General features: G+C 38.6%; 1 protein-coding gene across 2 annotated transcripts in view; it reads left to right on the top strand.

Annotated features, from left to right (window-relative positions):
• Positions 1 to 23,907, top strand: part of Kyat (Kynurenine aminotransferase) — a 157,461-nt gene that overhangs the window by 43,075 nt on the left and 90,479 nt on the right. For both annotated transcript variants that reach the window (XM_067138480.2, XM_067138481.2), the window contains exons 3-5: positions 1,672 to 1,822; positions 3,893 to 4,129; positions 13,015 to 13,258. In XM_067138480.2, the coding sequence (XP_066994581.1) occupies positions 1,672 to 1,822; positions 3,893 to 4,129; positions 13,015 to 13,258 (632 nt within the window). The remainder of the gene's footprint in view (positions 1 to 1,671; positions 1,823 to 3,892; positions 4,130 to 13,014; positions 13,259 to 23,907) is intronic.

Here is a 23,907-nt window from a genome sequence, read left to right as displayed (position 1 = left end):
GGAAGGTTCTAGGCGTTAGGGGAATGAGAACACCCGCCCACAATCACTTTATTGGAGAAAAAAGAGAAACCCCTACACAAGATGAAGAAGAAACACATTATTGGTGGAAAATTAAGTTAAGAAATTCGGGATTGGCTAGATTTAAAACAAGGGGAAAGAAAGGGTTAATATTGCCAACTTAACTAATGACAGAAAGAAATTTAACAAAAAACAAACTTTTGAAATAAAAATTTCTCCAAAAAAACCAGTTCTTTCACTCCGCACTAGGGTGCACTATTGTTGATCTTCAGTAGTGTCCTCTAGAAGAGAAAGTTCACACTTCTTACTACAAGCAAAACAAAAATACGTCGAAAATGACACAGTTCAAAAACTCCAAATTTTCCACGTTGTGACATCTTCTGAGAACCTTGAAAATTAATACCATCAATAAGGTTCAGACTTCCTCCAGCAGAGGAGTTTCAATTGGCGCACATTTTAAATTAGCGGCGTGGAGGTGTACCGCCCGGTACAATAATAATAATAATAGTAATAATAATAATAATAATAATAATAATAATAATAATAATAAATTGAAACATTACAAAACAGTTATTCTACTCTCTATATGCATCAACAACCTTAACTTTAGGAGGTCATTTTAAAATTGCATATATTGAAAAACAAGAACATTGAATTCTTAGAAAATTTTTTGGCCCCGTACAAAAAAATCTAATTTGGGTCAAAAGGCGAACTGCAGACCTCTAGTTACACAGATAGTTTCATCAATACTGTACGGAGGAGACGTTTGAAATAACCTCACAAAAAGGTTATTCAATGTAATAAATTCCCAAAACAGGAGAATAAATTGGCAGGAGGAAACAAGAGGAGACCTGAATGAATTGAACATCGGGCAATCGTCACCATAAGACCTATCTGTGTTGGTGCAACGTAAAGCCCCTAGCAAAAAAAAAAAAAAAAAAAAAAATCGGGCAAGACATCATGAAAAATCGCCAAGTCTTCAGGACCTCAGTAAATAAACACACATTTGTGGTCAAAACTAGTAGCAGGACTGGTGCAAAGTGGTCAGAAGAATGAAAGGCACAACACAGTGAGTTCATGAAGAGATTTTGGAAGAATAGGAAGGCGAAAGTCATCAAGCCAATGAACAAGTTCCAACGTGCTCTATGAATGGGCATAATGAAACAAGAATAATAGTAATAACCATCATTACTGATATTCATTGAGCATTAATTTGTTCAGTATAGTCAAGTGAGTTTATAGAACATGAAATAGGTTCTGCTAATGTTGAAGAATATCATGGAGGAAATGGTGATGTGGATCGTTATATTACAGTGTTTTCTTTATGGTGGGCTAGATTTCAAAACTTCTTTCACTCCTATCTGATAATGATGAATTCATTTGAAATGGTTCCTTACACAGTGCTATAGTAGGGTGTAAATGGTGACATTACAGAACGCTTGCAACTGCAGATTGCTGACATAGACAGCAAGAAAACGGATCCAGCATGCTGAGATAATCTTGACTACGAGTTCTCACATCCTTGAGAGATTTGAAGAACTTTTTATGTTAATGTAGTATCAATTTTGTTCATTGTGTTAACTTGTCGTGTGTATGTTTCTTATATTTTTTTATTCTGTAATCAAAAGTAACAAGTCTTCCAAATGGTTTCAGGGTGGAGTACATTCAGTTGGCTTTAGAACACAAACCTTTGAATCTTGGGCAAGGATTTCCTGACTATGCACCTCCAAGTTATGTAACTGAAGCTCTGTCCAAAGTGACCACTGGTGATAATGTTCTTCTGAACCAGTATACCCGTGGATTTGTAAGTGATTTTTATCATATAATACCCTACCTTTTCATTTTTTTCTTTTTCTTTTGTCATCCTGCCAGTGATAAATGATGATAATTTTGCACACGTTTGTATGTACAGTATAACAACAAGGAGATAGGGGTTCTGTGCTAAAGGGTGATCCATATAAACCTTAATGAGTTATGATTTCCCTCTGGAAATTAGTGTAAACTTGAAACAGTAAACAAAGAGTTGTACCAGTACTTTCTGAATCTGCCTCATCATGGTTATCTTTGTTATCAGGTGTATCTCAGGGCAGTATCCTTGGACCCTTACTCTTTGTTCTCTATATCAATGACATAATTCTTTGCACCCAAAAACAGTCAGTGTTCCCTCCTCTTATACACTGACAATCTGAAAATCCTAAGGAGTTGTCCGTGTGGTTAGGGGCATGCAGCTTTGAGCTTGCATCCTGGAGATAGTGGGTTTGAACCCCACTGTCGGCAACCCTGAAGATGGTTTTTCGTGGTTTCCCCATTTTCACACCAGGCAAATGCTGGAGCTGTACCTTAATTATGGCCACGGCCGCTTCCTTCCCACTCCTAGCGCTTTCCTATCCTATCGTCGCCTTAAGACCCATCTGTGTTGGTGCGATGTAAAGCAGCTTGTAAAAAAAAAATGTATATATTCTGAGGCAAGTGTCTACTCCTGATGTTTGTAATGAATTACAGACATTTGTCAATTCGTATAGTGACTGGGACTAGTTCAAGAAAGGGAATCTTTCCCCCAATATTAAGAAGTGTAACACAATATCTTTTTCATCGCTGAAGCAAGGAATGAACACTGCCTATACCATCCAGGGAAATACACTGCAATTGGCTTCTCAGATAAGAGACCTCAATAAAATCCCGAGCTATGCGTAGCTTAGGCATTCTTTACAGGTTCACCAAAATTAATGATATTAACGCCTTAAAATTATTCTTTGTCTCCTATGTTCTCCCCATTATTGTGTTTTGTTCCCTTATTTGGTCCTCATCTGCTGTTACAAACCTGTCTCAACTTAATTTTTTTATCCTTTTACACCTTCATTGTTAAGACTCACAATCCTGTTTTTAAGAACACAACTGCCATCCATTGGCTTTGTCCAAGTTAACTTCTGTAGTGGTTAATTCACAGTCTCTATAGTTTTACAGTCATGTCACAAACATGCAGTACTCCGTTTGGCAGCATGATTTTGTGCAGTGTCTGTTTTCAGAATTGTTGACCATATTTCTTTGACAAAAATGGATGCATCTTCAGTTAATTTGTGGAACAGTTGGACACCATTGACCTGACAGATTGCTTCTTTCAACAAGATGGTGCAACATGTCATATATTTAATGAGTTTGTGAACCTTGTAACTGGCTTCTTCATTGACTGTCTCACTTGAGAAAATCTGTGGGCTCCCTCAGATCACCTGACCTAACCTCTCCAGACTTCTTCCTATCTGAAAGAGAAAGCATATGGTAATAAAATTATATCTGATAAAGGAATAACTTAATTAAAATAGAACAACATGTTTCGTTCCTGAAAGAATGTAATCAGATTCTATTGAATTACACTCAAATATATTAAGAAATGTATAAACATTTATGTTTATTTGGATTTAAATCCTTAAAAAGAATTTTGGAAATTCTATGCTGGAGTGGAAAGCAATGAAGATTTAATTAAGATAAGTTTGAAAATTCAATTTTTTAAGGTTTGAAGTAGAAATGCACTCAAATGTCTTTACATTTTTTTCTATACATATTTGAGTGTGATTTGATAGAATCTGATGATATTCTTTCAATAACAAAATGTCATTCTATTTTAATCAAGTTGTTTCTTTTTCATGTATAATTTTGTTACCATATGTTTTCTTTTCCAGATAGTTTATAAATGTATTTATTCAAAATTAGTTCATCCACAGTTACTCTTAAGCTATAAAACACTAAAATGGTAAGGATTTTAATAGATCATCCTGTACTTTTTTTTTTCTTTGTGTATCTGTATTTCTGCATGTGTCATGTAGCTATATTACAATATTCACTGCAAATTAACTGTTGATATCTGTAATGGTTACAGGGCCACCCACCACTTGTCAATGCCCTGGGTAAACTGTATTCTAAACTGCTCAACCGCCAGATAAATCCTCAGACAGAAGTACTGGTCACAGCAGGAGCATATGAAGCGTTATTCAGTACAATTGTGGGGCACACAAAGCCAGGAGATGAGATCATTATTATTGAACCATTTTTTGACTGTTATGAAGCAATGGTTCGAGCTGCCCATGGAGTTCCACGCTTCATTCCTCTAAAACCAGTATGTATTCTTTTGTTGTTATATTTTCATCTTTAATGTTATTTGCTTATTATTTTGTGTATGACTTTTAACACATTCACGCCTGTATCCGAGTTATTGCCTATAGCGCGTGATCATGCTGTGGACCGTATCCGAGTTAGCCCGGATAAGCGCAACCTTGAATTGGAGCCGTTCCTCCGCAGCTGGGATCTATCTTGGTCACAAATATGTGCGAGAGAGATGAAGGTAATACCCTTTTGAATGCTTCTACTCACCAGAAACCACATGGCCACGGCAATTTTCCCTCCCAGTGCACTTGTTTTCGTTTTGTTTCTGAAGGTAGCCTAGCACTGGCCCAACTGGCTGCGTAGTTGGTTTGTGATTGCACAAGCGTGTGTATAGTCGCGTTCTGAAGTGCAACCATGGCGTGTAGGGACAATGTAAGTGTTGACGAAATTGCCGACATCCTTTTCAATGAAGACTCGGGTGATGAACTGATTCCTGAACTAAGTGAAATTGAAAGTGACAGTGATGACAGTGGAGACGATTCTCCTGGACACGTGACAGAAAACACAGTACCGGTACCTGAATGTGCGCCTTTATATCGCCCCCCTGCGATCTCATTTACTGCTAAACCAGGTATAAATATTGAAACAGAAAACACTAACGAGGTGTCATTTGTATATCTATTTCTCACAGCTGAATTTCTCGAATACCTATGCGAGCAAACAAATCTGTATGCGAGTCATGTAATCAGTGCTGCGCCGCGCCCCTTCTCTAAACACTCTCTTGCTGAAACGTGGAGTCTGGTGACTGTTTCAGAAATGAGACAGTTCCTGGGTTTGATGCTCACTACCGGCATAATTAGTAAACCATGTCTCAGAATGTACTGGACAGAAGATCCAATTTTCTCCAGTCCTATTTTCTCAAAGACAATGTCACGAAATTGCTTCGAAAGTATCCTCTCATTTCTCCACTTTAGTGACAGCAGCGAATACGAACACAGCACTGACAGATTGTATAAAATCAGACCCATTTTACAGAAACTTTCGGACAGATTTACAGAGCTTTATACCCCAAACAGAAAATTGCTCTGGACGAGGGAATGCTACCGTGGAGAGGGCGCCTAAGATTCCGCGTATACAACCCCGGTAAAATAATAAAATATGGCATTTTAGTGAGGATGGTTTGCGAGTCTAACACGGGGTACATCTGTAAACTCATGATAAATGATGCAAGTGGTGCGAATTTACAAAGCACAGTTTTTCAGCTGCTTGAAAATTATCTTAACCAGGGGTATACAGTCTATATGGACAATTATTACAATAGCGTTGGACTCGCGAAACAATTACGGGAACAGAACACTGCCTTATGTGGAACAATACGGTCAAGTAGGGGTGTACCAAAAGATCTAAAGGAACACTAGGCAATTCTCAAACGGGAGGAAATGACTTTCAGGAGGGACGAGGATGTATTGCTTGTTTCTTGGAGGGACAAAAAGATTATTACCATGGTAACTACCATCCATTCGGCAGAAATGGTCGAAACAAAGAAATCTGGAAAAATACAAATGAAACCAGAGTCTGTGACCGACTATAATCAACACATGCATGGTGTTGATACTGCAGACCAGTACTTGGCGCTCTATCCTTTCATGAGGAAAACTATAAAGTGGCCAAAAAAAGGTTTTTTTTAAATTTACTGTACTGCTCACTTTTTAACACATTTCGGCTCTTCCAGAACTCAAATCCTCAAAAATCAAAAGCATTTCTGAATTCCATGCAGACAGTAGTTAGGAACTTGCTCCAGGAAAAAAGTGAACCTGACATACAAGTACAGTCACCTCTCTCCGACATCTCAGCTCCATCTACTTCATCAGCTCCAAGTCAACGTTTTGCCTCCAAAAAGGGCACCGGCCAAGGATCCACCATTTGGGTTAGATGGGAAGAGAAAAGAGCATATTCTCTTCAAGTTTCCACCATCAAATAAAGTCAAGTTCCCTTCAAGAAGGTGCAAAGTGTGCTTCAAAAATAAAATTATTAGTGAAACAAACTATTTTTGTGGAAAGTGTGGTGTTCCCATTCACCCAGGTAAGTGTGACATTAGCTACCACACCCTACAGAGATACTAGAGGACTTCATTAAGTTATATGGAAAATTTTGTTTCCATATCTTGTTTAGTTTAGAACTTATTGTGAAAAGAATTTGTTGTTGTTTGCTCTGCCACTAACAGCTGAAATAGCTGGGCCAGCTCTTTAAATAGCCAGCTCAGATGATGGGCGTGAATGTGTTAATGCCAGGAGTGTCCGAGGACATGTTCGGCTCGCTTAGTGCAGGTCTTTCTATTTGACACCAGTGAGTGACCTGCAGGTCTGGATGTGATATGAGGATGATAATGAGATAGGGAGAGGGTGAAGCCCGATTTTGGCATATGGCCTAATCCTGTTGATTTCCTCATTGTAAACATTGGAGTCTATATTCATGTCTGTTTCAAAACTCTTTCTGAAAGTATTGTAGTGTAGTCTGTACTTATATTACTTCACTTCAGTTGTTATTAATATTGAACTAGAGTACACATTTTTCATCAATTCTTATACAAGTAACTGCTTGTTGTCTACTATAGGCTCCATGCGCTGGTGGGAGAAATGCACCGTTGCGCTATTAGTGGCGAACATTGTAAGTTAATGCGATCATCGCGCACATATCTGCTGTCTTCTCACTGCGTGTTGCCGTGGCCGATTTAAATAATAACAGTGGGATTTCAGAGTGTGTTATGCAACAAGAATCGACCAAATTATTCCAAGCTTGCAGAAAGTGGTCATGTATTAAATTTACAAAAGACCAATTGTCAATTATAAAACTCCGTAAGTGGCTACGCAAATAAAATTATGTGCATATTGTACATAAAACAGTGTTCTGGTGATGCCACATTGTAATAGATTTCTTGATTAGGAGGTGGAGTTATACTGATGCAAGTTGAACCTGATTGTGTGTTGACAATAGGGGCCTAAAAAGAAAATATGAATGAACTGAAGAATAAAATGCCGTTAAAATGTGATTTTAACATTGGAGATTGACAAGACGCTATCACGCCGCGTCGCAGTATACAAAGACTTTGCATTTACTTATTTTAATGTGTCCTTGCCTTATTTTTAATGTTATGTATTTGTATTTGTGACTGAAGATGTCCTATGAGAGGACGAAACATGTTTCATAAGTATAATTTAATGTATTGTAAAGGTGGAATTATAAAATCTAAACTTTCACAAGTTGATACTTTGACAATACGGGCTATAATATGAAATTTATAACGTGCAACATTGCTATACGCACGGAGCGTATAGTACTATGGTCAACAAACGAGAAGTCGCGTGAATGCTGAGTAAGAGATGCGAGGGGTAAGCATGGCTGCCGCGCATGCACCTATCTCAATTCTCAAGACCTGAAAATAAACATCTGTTCCTTCCGCGGTGACTCTTGCGAATTGAGGCGCTGTCGGTTAGTTTCAGAGTGGTAGTGCAATTGCGCCTTAGTTACACATTCATTGTATATACTGAATAACAAACAGTTTGATCATGAATATGCATTGATTTGGAGAGCTCGCACTGTCTGTTACGACTGATATTTGTAGCTAGGAGTGTAGTAACTGTTACTCGTTACAAGCTGCCGTGACTTCTCGTCAGACATAGATAGTATTGATTGGGAGAGAAATACAACAATGAAGACATTCAGGCTGAAAAATACTGTTAACAGTTCTCTATGCATTTATGTTGGTTAGGGTCACGCAGCTGTGAGCTTGCATTAGGGAGATAGTGGGTTCGAATCCCTCCATCGGCAGCCCTGAAGATGGTTTTCTGTGGTTTCCCATTTTCACACCAGGCAAATGCTGCTCATTTCTAGCCCTTTCATATCCCTCTCTTGCTATGTTGCTGTGTTGTTTATGCGATATTAAACAAGTAGAAAAAAAGGTGTATTTATTGCCCCCTTCTTACCGGGCGTAGCTCAGCCGGAGAACGAGAGTCCCGAGGGTGGACCGTTCGTTGTCTGGCTTTACTTATTTTCGAAGGCAGGGAAAGAGACAAGGACTAGCGACAATAACACAAGAATATAAAACAACAGGTTCTGACATTTATTATAACTAGCACATATAACAACAACAAATTTTATTAACAATCTTGATAAGATATTCAATTTTTCTTCTCTGCCAGTTCCTCTTAACTGCACATAATCTCCATTATTCTCGGCTGACAACGTTTCTGTAAGTATACAGGACTTAGGGCCGGTTCTACCACCTACTGGTAAAGTAGCGCGTAATTTGCCCTCCGCGTAAAAGGATGTTTCCGTCCGATCACTCCCAGGTAGCGCTATCGGCAGCATAAATCGTCGTTACCCGGCGCGTAATTTCTCGGCCACTTCGAGGGCCCGATAAGACTTTACCTGCCGGGCAAGTTCTGAGAGCTGAACATTATTAGCTGTATTTCTGGTGATATGCAACTCAAATTAGCTTAGTATACTGAAAAAAGCAGTATACTGTAACAGTGATCGATATTGTATTGCAGGATTTTGAACATTAATGCTTCCCTTTAGTTGCAACGGTCACACCAGCCTCTCACATCGGTAGCGCAGGGAACACATTTTATACGTCAAGCTTTCGTAAAGAAACTCTAAAAGGATGTAAAATCAAAATCTATTTGGAAATCATTTCAAATGGGCTTTAATTTTCTACTTTTTCAGTTTTCGGACACGAGATATATATTATTGTATGTATCCTACCTAACCCAAGCGTTTTCGTAGCGTAATGGTTAACACGTTCGCTTTGTAATACAAAGTGTGCAGATTCGAGTCTTTATTATGACGAATCTTTTTTATTTCCATTATTAGCGTTGTGCTAATCTGTATGCCTCTTTTCATACGTTCTTATCACAATATTATGTCTATTAGGAAAATTGCTTTATATGTATGCTACTTATAGCAAGTGATGTTATGATTAATAGCACATAGGACTGTCGCCCAGGTAGCAGATTCCCTATTAGTTGTTTACATAGGCTTGTAAATTATTTCGAAGAAATTGGAAACTATTCCATTCCCGAATTCCTCTTCCTATGAATGGATATTTATCCCGATTAGTTCTTTACATTTACAGTACCTTCCAACTTTATCTTCATAAAGTTAAAAATTAAAATGTAATGCTTTATCAATAAATGGAATCATCTGGAACTAAACGAGGTCACAGAACTAGTTGCAAATAGAGCATCGCGGAGATACTTAATCAATTCACAGAAGCCTGCAGATAGAATGCTCAAAGGCAATAAGTCCGTAAAGAAGATGTGTGTGTGTACGTATATGGAAGCGCGTAAAAGAGAGTTAAGAACAACGACAGGGAACGAAAATACACTTTAAAATGTAAATTAGAAATACGATGAAAACCTGCGTACCTTCTATTACGGAGCGAGCGACTTGACCAGTCTACTACGAGAATACCTTTCAAAAAGCTTGCCTTGCATGACAGGTTATAACTGGCGTAAGAAAATGTAATCTCGAGATTTTAATCCCAATTAGGTATTGATATTGAAGATCATAGATTAAAATCACGAAAGCTTGACATGAATCATTGTCCATAACTCTTAAGACTCCCCTTATTAGGCTTTTTGGTGATAATCAGCAGACGCAAGCACAGGGAAATAAGACAATCGAAATGGGTTTCATGCATCTGACGATAGATAGCACCACACTCGAAAGCGAGAAATCGCTGAAAATCAGTCTAGCCAACCTCGTATATCGGTGTCTAGCTCCGGGTAGCTACCTAGCGCTTGCACGGAGGTGGTTGGACGCAAGCCAAAGTACCAGCCGATTTACACCTCCAGGTAGTTTACCTCCCGGGCAGCTGCCAGCCACTTTACCAGCAGATGGTAGAACCGGCCCTTAATTAGCCTACTTCTGGCTTAATGAAATAATAACAAAATAAAATCTTTGTCGGAGGACCTCCTCTCAATAATGTTATTCTTTGTAAATTAAAAGAAAGTGAAAATTGTCATATTCCTATTTATCTTGAACATTGAATTATTAGATATCTCAAATAAATCCTTCCTTCTTTAATATGCTGAATAAAATCTCAATAAAATTGAAAAAATTAATTCAACCAAATTCTTATCAAAAATATTACTCAAATGTCTCCGTCAGACTTAAATTTTGCACTACAGTGCCTGTACAATAATTATTCCTCTTAATCTTCCTCTTAATATTAAGTCTGACAAACGTAAAGTCACTCTTTGGTATCTGACACTTCAAAAAAATTTAACATCGTAAGTCTTACAAAATCAAATAGTGAACCAAGTCCACGGAAATGATCCTTCCTCATTCATTGTCGTGTGACACATTGAATCTCACTTTACTTAAATACCAAATAAAATCCACTAAAGATTTGAATTTCAAAAATTTATGCCATCACAAACGACGACGCTGATTATCAGGTCACAACGTGACGAACACGTGGTCTGGTCAAAATCATGGTCAAAGAAAATATTACAATGCATCAAAATAACATCAAACACACACACAGCATTCACACTAAGGCACACGAGAATTATTTACACTATTTACAACGAACTCTAGCCTTTGAATATTAATTTTTGATTTTTAGTTTTAATATCAGAAATCTCTCGATGACGGTATCAGGCAAAGAAAAATATTCTTTTACATCCCTCGGGAATGTGATGAAGTCTAGATAATCACTTAATTAAAGAAGATGAATTTAACAGCATTGATCATGATAATATCGGCGGTTGATGTCTGAAGAAATTTGTCGATTACAGAAATGCGCATAGAACAGGTCAAATATAAGCATTCGCCTTCATGGTTCATGAGTCACAACATTATTATTATTATTATTCAACTCCACGTCTATCAATTAACACGTGCTCCACTTGAAGAAATTATGTTCATCAACACGTATTCTCCAAGAATAAGACTCAATAAATGGATTCACAAGTCATAAACACACAGTAAATAATCCATCCTCAAGTCAATGAAATATAATAAATGATCCGACGAGAATCTGCCATAATCCAGGCCCATATTCATCCTAATTGAGCACGTACATTAACATCATGACACACAAGATCAAGCAATATTTAAACTCATGACGCTTATTCATTTATTTAACCCGAGATGAAATTCCATTATTATTATTATTATTATTATTATTATTATTATTATTATTATTATTATTATTATTATTAAATGTGCGAGATCTAAAATTTGCAGAAACTGGAGTTTGACAATATATCAGATGACACTAACACGCCTAAAATTACACATGAAGAAACTTACACAGAAATCCGGCGTAACGCAACATGCCGTTAATCTGTCCCACACGACTTCCAAAAATTATATTTTCAAAAATCAAATTGTTAATTATCGGTGAGGACAATGATTTTTAAATACACTAGACTATCAAATGGGACAGCTAGAATAATCGTAGAAGACACACACGTTCTAGCTAAACTAATAGAGGTCAATAATCATCCACACACAAATGACAAAACGACCATCTCCCATATGAAAGAAGAGTGAAAATATTCAAATCTACTGCAGGACTAGAAGAAATATTACCACTAATGAATAAGAAAGCATTATTTCTACAAAGATGAACAGATAAACATTATTAAAGTGTACTTAAATGAATGATGGAACTGGATATTCGCCGATGGTCTGGAACATGTGGTCAGTTATCTGCCCGGGGTCACTATCTCCCCATGACGAAGATTGCCTACATTTTAGCAGGTCATCGTAGCACCAGTATTCCAAATAAAGTTGTGGCAGGCTTCCTCTTCACACATGACTGCATCTTGAGACACTCGTTCCAACACGTGGCTATGTTCTTCTTTCTTCTTGTGGAGTAGAGGCTGAAACTAACAAACAGTTTTAAAATATGCTCCACACACACACCCGATGAAATTAATGTTAGAAAAATACGTAACTTGTGGTAAAGAAAATCTGCCGAGCTCGTTGATCTAACTATAAACGAGGGGTGGCTGGTTTTACTGTCAGATAATTGCTTTAAGAAATAACCATCTTGAAGTAGACAGCAGATATCACGTCGAAGTTCGCAGCACGTCTAAGTCTGCAGCAGAACGATGTAGCAGAGAGACGAACAGCAGAGTGCAGAGTACAGAACAGCAGAGTAGCAGAGAGAGCAGAACAGTAGAGAGTGTTTCTTTTGGAAACACGGGTTTTTATGCATATTCAGGGAAAGGGGTGTGGCACTATAATTGTCCGTAATTGGTCGACGTCTAGCGTTCATTTGTAGAAAGTACTTCGGCTTGAGATTCCACATGTGCAGGCCGCGTGTCGAGGTGACCTTGGCCAGCTCCCTCAGTGTGTCACGTGGCCAGCTGATCACTCCGTAGAGAAAAATCAATACATTTCTCCCCTGCCGATAAGACCAGTTTTTGAACTGTGGGAGCTGTCCCCGTTATGCAGGGCTGGAGAATATCGCTCGCGCTAATGAAATAAAATCTCACTCACGCAAATACAATAAATGCTTATTGTAGGCCAAATTTGAAGGGGACATTATATCATCCTCTTGTTACATTAAGTCATTGTTTTAAACCAAAGATCAAAATTTTTCAGCTTTGATTGTATTAATTTTTTTTAAAGGTAGTGTGAAGATAGCTTCTGTTTTAAATATTAGCAGTATATCTTCACAGTTTTTATGTCCTAGATACTTTTTACTAACACTGGACTACTTCATACCTGGACCCTAGTTAAGTATAAGCTTTCATACATTCCTTTTTTGTCTTGCTGAAAGGCTCTTTCAGTGCACGATTCTGATGATTTGAGGTTTCTCCAGCCCCTGAAGCAAATCAATAATGTTTGTTATTTAAAATTTATAATATCTATCCACAGAAAAAAACATCAGGAACCATCATGTCAAGTGACTGGGTGCTGGATCCTGATGAGCTGAAGGGCCTTTTTAATGCTAAGACTAAGGCCATAATCCTAAACACACCTCATAATCCCATTGGAAAAGTGTTCAACTTGGAAGAACTGAAACTTATTGCAGAGTTGTGTTCCAAATGGAACGTGATGTGCATTGCAGATGAGGTTTATGAGTGGCTCGTGTACGAGCCGTTCAAACATATCCGCATTGGTAAGTTGTTCTCTGCTATGTTGTTTTTGCTTGTTCAGTATTATTATTATATGGAAGTAAATATTCTTATAACCACTCAAAACTATTTCATACTTATTATTTATTTAAATAAATGTACATGTTTCACCTTGTTTAAAGGCCCCTTCGGTGTGTAATTTTTTATCAACTCCAAAAATAATTAAATGTTAAAACAATGCATGCATTAATAGAATTCAGTTGTATATAAAAAACTACTGTGCATTCTAATTAAATCTTTTAAATTAAAGTTAGAATTTAATTAGATATTCTTGAAATAAGCTTTCAACGTACAGTAGAAGTCCGCTATAGTTAGTATGGCATATAACGAGAGCCCCGCTGTAACGGCAATTTTTGCCGGTCCCTTCAAAATTCCTATATTAAACTGTGTATTATCCTTCGGTTACAGAGAGAGCCCTATCACTGACGCATCCGTCATTACGGGCGATTTTTTCCATTACCGATATTTATGCACCCCAGTGATTATGTTGCATGCAATTGATCACCTTCAGTATCGTTTCCTCACTATGTCCTCCATTAGCGAGTTCTCCCACCTACATTTGAAGGCGATATCGGAGTCAATTAGTAATACCCACCAACTGCTGTTCCGTAAAGAAAATTCAACATGAAAGAACTTTTTGCGTAATAAATGCTTAAATAACGTGTCCGATACCAGCTGTTAACTCATTAAAAATAAAGGCTGAGAAAACAATTGCTTAATTTTGATACTAAATACTGCAATTAAGGAAGGAATACACCTTAAGATATGGCAGCATGCATCACTGATTTCAGAGGTTAGTTTCTATTTTCTCGCATCTATTAAATTTCAGAAAGGCTATTATCATGTAAATTTATAGCGAGAAGGGTATTTTCTATTAGCGCTAGAAATACGTATGTATTCACGATAAATATAGTACGGTTAAGTTAGGTTAGGTTACGTTGTTTAAATAAGAAAAACTGAAATGTTTGCCACAAAATGCGGTCAATCATCTTTTTCAGAGGATAGTTTATATTTTCTTGCGTCTAGTTAAATTTCAGAATGGCTATTCCCATGTAAATTTTAGCGAGGAGGTTATCATTTCTCTACGTGTGTTTGAAGTATGTTTTCATGATACATATACAGTTAGGTTAGGTGACACCGTTTGAAGAAGAAAACGGAAATGTTTGCCACAGAAGCCTGTGGAGTGATACCGTATTTCTCCGAATCCAAGACGACAGTTTTTTCTCAGAATCTGTTGTGAAAAATCAAGGGTCGTCTTGCATTCGTGGCATTGGCGACTACCGTAGTAACCACGCTGCTACTTTTCAACACCCCCCCCCCTCCCTCGCGTATGCACACAAAACTCGTTGGCGATATACTACCGTCTCTTTATTATACATTGCAAGCCGCGGCGACCGCTTGTACAGTGCCTATGTGTAACGTCACTGGATCTCAGGAAATAGTGAAGAGATAATAATGATATTCTATTAGCCTCTACACAATTGTTTCTCAAATCTGCAGAATGGCATCAAAAAATTGAATTCTTAGAAAAGTCGTGGCTACTCAGTAACAGAGTTATAACGCATCTACTGTACCTGATACTCAGTAAAATTAAGTTTTATAGAGAGCAGGAATATTTTCGTGATGGATCGTCGTAGTGTAAAGATACGTGGAACAGGTATTGCCGGCAAATTTTCAACGGGTCCTCGTCGATATTATGTTGCCAACTTTAAGTTAATGGTTATTAAACCCGCTAAAATAAAGAATAATTGTGCAGCCGCAAAATAATACGCCATAACTAAAGCCAATGTTCGGCGTCTAATATTAAATATTTTAAAATATTGTGAATATATTTTGTATTGAATAGGTGGAAACCTTTACTGTGTTGTTACTCATATGTTATTCTCAGTTCAATACGGACCAACAACATGAAATTTATAACCCTTAAAGTCTAAAAATAGTCTAAAATGCGTACTGTATAAGAAAGGCACTCATATGATTTTACAAAGCAATTTTTTAGACTGATAAAAAAATTGAAGTAAATAGTTGGATTCAGAGAAATACGGTACTGTAATTTTTTCATACATACATACATACATACATACATACATACATTATCATTATAGACTGTTATGCCTTTCAGCGTTCAGTCTGCAAGCCTCTGTGAATTTACTAAACATCGAGTTCATTCCCAAATTAGCCTTTATCTCCTCATTCTGAGTACCCTCCTGCCATTGTTCCCACCTGTTTGTACCAACAATCATTCTTGCTACTTTCATGTCTGTTACTTCTAACTTATGAATAAGATAGCCTGGGTCCACCCAGCTTTCGCTCCCGTAAAACAAAGTTGGTCTGAAAACAGACCGATGTAAAGATAGTTTCGTCTGGGAGCTCACTTCCTTCTTACAGAATACTGTTGATCGCAACTGCGAGCTCACTGCATTAGCTTTACTACACATTGATTCAATCTCGCATACTATATTACCATCCTGGGAGAACACACAACCTAAATACTTGAAATTATCGACCTGTTCTAGCTTTATATCACCAATCTGACATTCAGTTCTGTTGAATTTCCTACCTACTGACATCAATTTAGTCTTCGAGAGGCTAATTTTCATACCATACTCATTGCACCTATTTTCAAGTTCCAAGATATTAGACTGCAGGCTTTCGGCACAATCTGCCATTAAGACCAAGTCGTCAGCATAGGCCAGACTGCTTACTACATTTCCACCTAAGTGAATCCCTCCCTGCCATTTTATACCTTTCAGCAGATGATCAGTGTAAACTATGAACAACAAAGGTGAAAGATTACAGCCTTGTCTAACCCCTGTAAGTACCCTGAACCAAGAACTCATTCTACCATCAATTCTCACTGAAGCCCAATTTTCAACATAAATACCTTCAATTGCTTTTAATAATCTACCTTTAATTCCATAGTCCCCCAGTATGGCGAACATCTTCTCCCTCGGTACCCTGTCATATGCTTTCTCTAGATCTACGAAACATAAACACAACTGCCTATTCCTCTCGTAGCATTTTTTAATTACCTGGCGCATACTGAAAATCTGATCCTGACAGCCTCTCTGTGGTCTGAAACCACACTGGTTTTCATCCAACTTCCTCTCAACGACTGATCGCACCCTCCTTTCCAAGATGCCAGTGAATACTTTGCCTGGTATACTAATCAGTGAGATACCTCGATAGTTGTTGCAATCCTTCCTTTTTTCCTTGCTTATAGATAGGTGCAATTACTGCTTTTGCCCAATCTGAAGGCACCTTACCAACACTCCATGCTAATTTTACTACTCTATGAAGCCATTTCATCCCTGCCTTCCCACTATACTTCACCATTTCAGGTCTAATTTCATCTATTCCTGCTGCCTTATGACAATGGAGTTTATTTACCATCCTTTCCACTTCCTCAAGCATAATTTCACCAACATCATTTTCCTCCTCCCCATGCACTTGGCTGTTCACAACACACCAGGATGATTTCCTTTTACATTGAGAAGATGTTCAAAATATTCCCTCCATCTCTCCAGTGATTCTCTGGGATCTATTATGAGTTCACCTGAATTACTCAAAACACTGTTCATTTCCTTTTTCCCTCCCTTCCTAAGTTTCTTTATTACTGTCCAGAAAGGTTTCCTTGCTGCTTGACCTAGCCTTTCCAGGTTATTACCAAAATCTTCCCATGACTTCTTTTTGGATTCAACAACTATTTGTTTCGTTCTGTTTCTTTCATCTACGTACAAATCCCTGTCGGCCTCGGCCCTTGTTTGGAGCCATTTCTGATAAGCGTTCTTTTTACGTTTACAAGCTGCTCTCACTTCATCATTCCACCAAGATGTTCGCCTTTTCCCATCTTTACACACAGTTGTTCCTAGGCATTCCCTTGCTTTTTCTACTACAGCAACCCGGTATGCCACCCATTCACTTTGTATATCCTGAACCTGCTTACTGTCTACTGTTCAAAACTTCTCACTAATCATATCCATGTACTTCTGTCTAATTTCCTCGTCCTGGAGATTTTCTACCCTTATTCGTTTGCAGACAGATTTCACTTTCTCTACCCTAGGCCTAGAGATACTTAGTTCACTACAGGTAAGATAGTGGTCTGTGTCATCGAAAAATCCCTGGAATACTCGTACATTCCTAACAGATTTCCTGAATTCGAAGTCTGTTAAGGTATAGTCTATTATGGATCTGGTACCCCTAGCCTCCCACGTGGTGCGGTGAATAGCCTTATGCTTGAAGAATGTATTCGTAACAGCTAAACCCATACTAGCACAGAAGTCCAGCAAACGCTTCCCATTCCCATTAGCTTCCATATCTTCCCCACATTTACCAATCACCCTTTCGTATCCTTCAGTTCTATTCCCAACTCTCGCATTGAAATCGCCCATTAGCATTATTCTATCTTTGCTGTTGACCCTGACTCAATGCTTCATAAAACTTGTCAACTTCATAATCATCTACACCCACACATGGTGAATACACAGACACAATTCTAGTCCTAATTCCTCCAACTGACAAATCTACCCACATCATTCGCTCATTTACGTGCCTAACAGAAACTATGTTGCATGCAATGGTATTCCTGATAAAGAGCCCTACCCCAGGCTCTGCCCTTCCCTTTCTGACACCCGTCAAGTACACTTTATAATCTCCTATCTCTTCCTCGTTATCTCCCCTTACCCGAATATCACTTACTCCTAACACATCCAGATGGATCCTCTTTGCTGACTCAGCCAGTTCTACTTTCTTTCTTCCATAAGCCCCATTAATATTGATAGCTCCCCATCGAATTCCATTTCGTTCACCAAGTTGTTTCGGAGTCCCTCGCCTGTCAAATGGGAGTGGGACTCCGTTACTCCCATAGGTCCGAGGCTTGCTTAAAATGTTCTGAACTCGATAAATTCATGAAGCAGGATGCTACCCTACTTGCACATAGGCCTAGTCCAAGTGAGGATCTCTCCTCTAACGGGTTATGGACCACTGGTGGATTGTATAGTCCTAGCCGCCTGAGCACAAGGAGGGCCACGCCTCAGTATATGTCCGAGATGCCCACTCCCATTCCATAGCAACTGGTATCCCAACTCTCAGGACCACTTACTAGGCCACTCAGCCGTTGCCCATGGTTCATGAACTAGGACTTGACTACAGTGACCCACAAACATGAAACCCACAGAATGAAATTAAACATACACTTTCACGTAGTATCAGATTTCGAAAAATAACAAACAAGTAAGCTCTAGAGTGGATATTATCCGCGAAGATGAAAGTTCAGGACAAATATTTTAGGTTCCCTATGGGAATCAACATCTACATCAGATGCAAGTTTTGAACAAACTGATTGCCGTTTCATAGTGTTTTTAATGTGTATGGGGGTTTTGCCGACTTTTACAAATAATCGGACATAACGATAATCCGTTATTGCGAGTAAATTTTTTGCTGTTATGAATTCTCACTATAGTGAACTTCTACTGTTTTAGCTTGTGTTTAATGTACACCGTACATACTGAGGAGATATTAAGTACAGAAGAAAAATTTGCTAACCAGACACCAGTGGAATACCTTCCAATTTTGCATCAGATGCTTTTACCAGTTGAGCTAGTGTGGTCTAGGTCATATTTGTTCTTTTGGAGTGATCTAAACTACAGGTCCAGTACTACTGCCATCACGACTGTAAAGTGTGCATAAATTGCCTGTTGTGGGCCAATTCAATGAATATTGAATTTTCTTGACTGCATTGTACTCACATTCAATTTTCAATGTATTAGATAATGCTCAATATATACTGAAGATAAATAAATCATTCAATGAAATCAATCACTACTGATATGCATTTAGGGCAATCGCCCAGGTGGCAGATTCCCTATCTGTTGTTTTCCTGACTTTTTCTTAAATGATTGCAAATAAATTGGAAATTTATTGAACATCTCCCTTGGTAAGTTATTCCAATCCTTAACTCTCCTTCCTATAAACGAATATTTGCCCCAATTTGTCCTCTCGAATTCCAACTTTATCTTCAAATTGTGATCTTTCCTTCAGAAGGTTATGGGTTCGGATCCTACTAGTGTCCAGTTGGCCATTTTTGTTCTGTAGTTAACATCTCTTCAGTGTGTATTGTATGTACTGAACACGACCTAATACGTTGAAAGTTTATTTCGAGTACAACACGGTCATGAAAATTCAATATTCATTAATCAGAAGTTATTAAATCATAATAAAAATTGGAATTAAATTAACATTTTGACTTTATTAGTATGAGGGAACAAAACCTTAAGGTTGTTGATTGCTTCAAATATTTGGGAAGTAAAATAATGCGAGGTGCAATATTGGATAAGGAGATCAACAGAAAAGTACAAGCGGGAAGTACGTTCTGCCAGAATGTAAGGAACCTGGTGTGTTGTGCGCCAATTTAATGAATGTTTAATTTTCCTGACCACTTTATATGTAAAGAGATAATTTACAAGATGTACTATACCCCTATGTTAACTTATGCATCAGAGACTTGGAAATGAGAGTAAAATTCAGGCCATTGAGGAGCATGGTAGGGAAGACAAGGAGAGACAGAGTAAGAAATATGTTGAGGTCAGAAAAGAGATAGGGGTAGAAAAACTGACTGATAGGATGGAGAAAAATAAAGTGAGATTGTTTGGAGATGTTTTGAGGATGGTGAAGGGAGGGATACCAAAACAAGTGTTGGAGGCTAAGATAGAAAGAGGGAGCCCCAGAGCAAGATGGATGGCCTCTTTCAAGAACAGTACAAGAAAAAGAAGATTGGACTGAAATACAATTACTGAAGAAGAGTGGTGGAAGGAGAGGCAACGGTGGAGAAGTGCCATCAACACTCCGACCTGGCAGGAGCTGGACAAGGAGAAATGAAAATGATTATGAGCTGCTAATTAGAATGGATTTTATTGTAAATTTAATTTCAATTTGATTTAAATATTTATTAGAATGTACAATAATTATATATATATATATATCTCTCTCCCCCATCCCTTGTCTCATTACTGCATGATGTTGCTTATGAATTGGGATCAATCTTCAGAGCAAGCTTTTACAAGTGGATGCCCTTCCTGACATCAATCTCATCAGAGAAGTTAATGAGATGAGATGAAATGAATGATGTGATATATGATAATAGAAAGGAAGCGGGTGAAACCTGGTGTCAGCACATAGCCTAGTCCTGTTGAATAGCACCAAGGGGTTAGCTGAAGGCTTAATGTGTCCATGTGACAGATGAATCACCATGAACAGCGTTATATACCCTCAGTCCATATGAACGCTGCAAAGAGGTTTGGAATTAAATCCAGTCTTTTGGCAAGTATATTACTTTTATATGATTGAACTTTGTAAATGTGTAGGTTGTTTGAACATTAAATTATTTATGGTGTTGATAAAAAGGAATTAGCCTCCATGGCTCAGGCGGCAGCGCGCTGTCCCTCACCGCTGGGTTCCGTGGTTCAAATCCCGGTCACTCCATGTGAGATTTGTGCTAGACAAAGCGGAGGCGGGACGGGTTTTTCTCCGGCTACTCCGGTTTTCCCTGTCGTAATTCATTCCAGCAACACTCTCCACTATCATTTCATTTCATCTCTCATTCATTAATCATTGCCTCAGAGGTGTGCGACAGGCTTCGGCAGCCGGCACAATTTCTATCCTCGCTGCTAGATGGGGGATTCATTCATTCCATTCCTGACCCGGTTGAATGACTGGAAACAGGCTGTGGATTTTCATTTCATAAAAAGGAATTTCTCAGTGAAGAAGTTTTGAAACAAGTAAAATATATATATTTAAACAAATAATTATTAAATAATATTCATTGCTATTTGCTTTACGTCGCACCGACATAGATAGGTCTTATGGCGACGGTGGGATAGAAATGGGCTAGGAAGTGGAAGGAATCGGCCGTGGCCTTAATTAAGGTACAGCCCTGGCATTTGCCTGGTGTGAAAATGGGAAACCACGGGAAACCATCTTCAGGGCTGCCGATAGTGGGGCTCGAACCCACTATCTCCCGATTACTGGATACTGGCCGCACTTAAGCGACTGCAGCTATCGAGCTCGGTTTAAATAATATTGATTGGCTGTGAGAATATATACCTACTTTTATTCAAGATTGATTAATTAATCAGTATGGTTGAACATGACTTTCTCCTTCTGTTATTCAGTAGTAGGCTGGAGAATGACAGTTAATTTTATTTATTTTTTTTTTTTTTTGCTAGGGGCTTTACGTTGCACCGACACAGATAGGTCTTATGGCGACGATGGGATAGGAAAGGCCTAGGAGTTGGAAGGAAGCGGCCGTGGCCTTAATTAAGGTACAGCCCCAGCATTTGCCTGGTGTGAAAATGGGAAACCACGGAAAACCATCTTCAGGGCTGCCGATAGTGGGATTCGAACCTACTATCTCCCGGATGCAAGCTCACAGCCGCGTGCCTCTACGCGCACGGCCAACTCGCCCGGTGACAGTTAATTATTCTGAATTTCTGTTCCTGAGGTTTTCATATTGGACATGTACAAAAAATGACAAACATTTGTTATATAGGCCTAGTGATTCAGTTTTGAAAAATAAATGTTTGTCTTAAATCATAATTAATTTATTTATTTATTTATTTTTGTGGAGGAGGGTGTCATTGTATACAGTACAGGGGGTGAAAATCACATTATTTTGCCTTAAGACAAAATTCATTACTGATCACTTCCCTGCATGATTCTGGCTCACAGATATTAGGGAAGATTCCATATGGTTGTAAACTTCCTCAATCCACAATTTAATTTGTGCCTGCTATAGCATCTCTTGTTAGTTGGTGCACAATCTGCAGATAAGTAATAGAAGATCTTGTAGACTGTTCAATCATATCTCTAAAATGTTTAGTGGGATTTAGTCCAGTCAGTGTTGGTTTGTGTAGAGATTTTGTTGTATTATTGCTTGAAACACACTGTTGTGATCAAAACTCGATGATATATTTTTTCCTGTTGAAAGAAGATGGTGTTCCTTGAAGAGGCCTCCTAGAGATACCGGTTCTTAGTCACCTAATAGATCTATGAAAACTTCGCTGTTCAAGGATTACAGTGGGATGACCATTGGTCCAAGGACACGCCTAAAAAACTCTTCTGAGACCGTGATACCACCACTCTCTTGAACCTCAACAGTGTCACCTGGGAATGTGACTTGATTGTCTTTACATCAAATATCGATCTATCATCTCAATATTAGCCAGAAATTAGTTTTTGTTACTTCAGATGAGCTTCTTCCATGTGACCGAGATCTTTTGACACCTTCTCTTCACCCAAGTGAGGAGTTGTTTACATGATGCGAGGTAAATAATTTGGTGGTCAGAGCTGTTTATATTCCGTTTGATGTGGGGTATGTCTCACGATCATTATTGACACCTTATGTATGCCTGATCTTATGCTCATGCACCACATATTCCACTGTAGTATACCATTGCTGAGATTCTGCTGTTGCATGTGATTGGACACCGAATTATCTTTTGTTGAATACCAGACCATGATTTATCTGCTATAGGTACAACCTTGATATGAAGGATGTTTCTTTATTAGTTGCAACTATTGCAACCAATGAAAAAAACACCTTTATGAAACGAGTAGTGTCCCTAGCATTGTGTAAAACCTGTTGCCACCAGTGTGGAAGCTGTGGTATCTCTATAGCAGATCCTGTTTTCTGATTGGGTGAATAAAGCAGTCTTTTGTTTGCAGAACTTCAGGAACAATTCGGAAGAGGATGTCACAAAGCGGTTCCTCTACCCTCAGTATCAAATCAAAATCGTAGGGGCTTATGGGGAGGATGGGGGATGATAGGTTCTTCCCATCCCCATCAGGCGAATAACCCAGCCACCGGTTGCACAATATGAACCCGAGCATTGTTCTGAAAAATGATGGGAGGCGTCTACAGAAAGTGTTGTCGCTTCTTGTGCAACGCTGGGCTCATATGATCTTCCATAAATGAACAGTAATACTCCGCATTAAAGGTCTGTCGTTGGGATATGGTATGCGTGAAGGTAACACCATCACATTGGTGGGGTTCTGATGCACTTTTGACTTTCATGGGGACTTGTAATGATGCCATTCATTTGATTGGCACTTCTGTTTGAGCTCATACGTCATCCATCGTCATGATATAAGATACGGAAAATCTTTCCATTCACACTCATAGTGGTCCAGATAGGTTTTTTTGCATCAACATATCGTTGCCATTTCTGCAATTTCATCAAATGGGGGAGAAACCCATCGTGATGCAGTTTTTCTTATGCTGAAGTGATCTTTCAGGATATGAAACACAGTCTTAGGTGCTGTGCCTGTCTCGTGCGCCAACTCACGAACCATTTGGGTTGTATTCGTTGCTAGCAACCAGCCAGTAGACTGCACATCTTCGTCACTGATACCAGGGCGGCTCGGCTGAGGCATGTCAGCCACACACTATCATCCATCATTGTAGGCTTTGACCCACCGTGCCACAGTTCTGTAAGACTACGCCAAGTTCTTGTGTGCCTCATGAAGGCCTTCATGGCACTGTCGTGTATACGGTCGCAGGCAAAATCAATTTTAATCTAGCTGTGCTGTACCTATTTCAAGAACATTTTTTATATTAACCATTTGTCCAATCTCTCAC

This window comes from Anabrus simplex, chromosome 1 (assembly GCF_040414725.1).
Source record: "Anabrus simplex isolate iqAnaSimp1 chromosome 1, ASM4041472v1, whole genome shotgun sequence".
NCBI lineage: Eukaryota > Metazoa > Arthropoda > Insecta > Orthoptera > Tettigoniidae > Anabrus > Anabrus simplex.
Note: the sequence above shows the minus strand (reverse complement) of the source record. Positions and strands in the feature narration are given on the sequence as shown.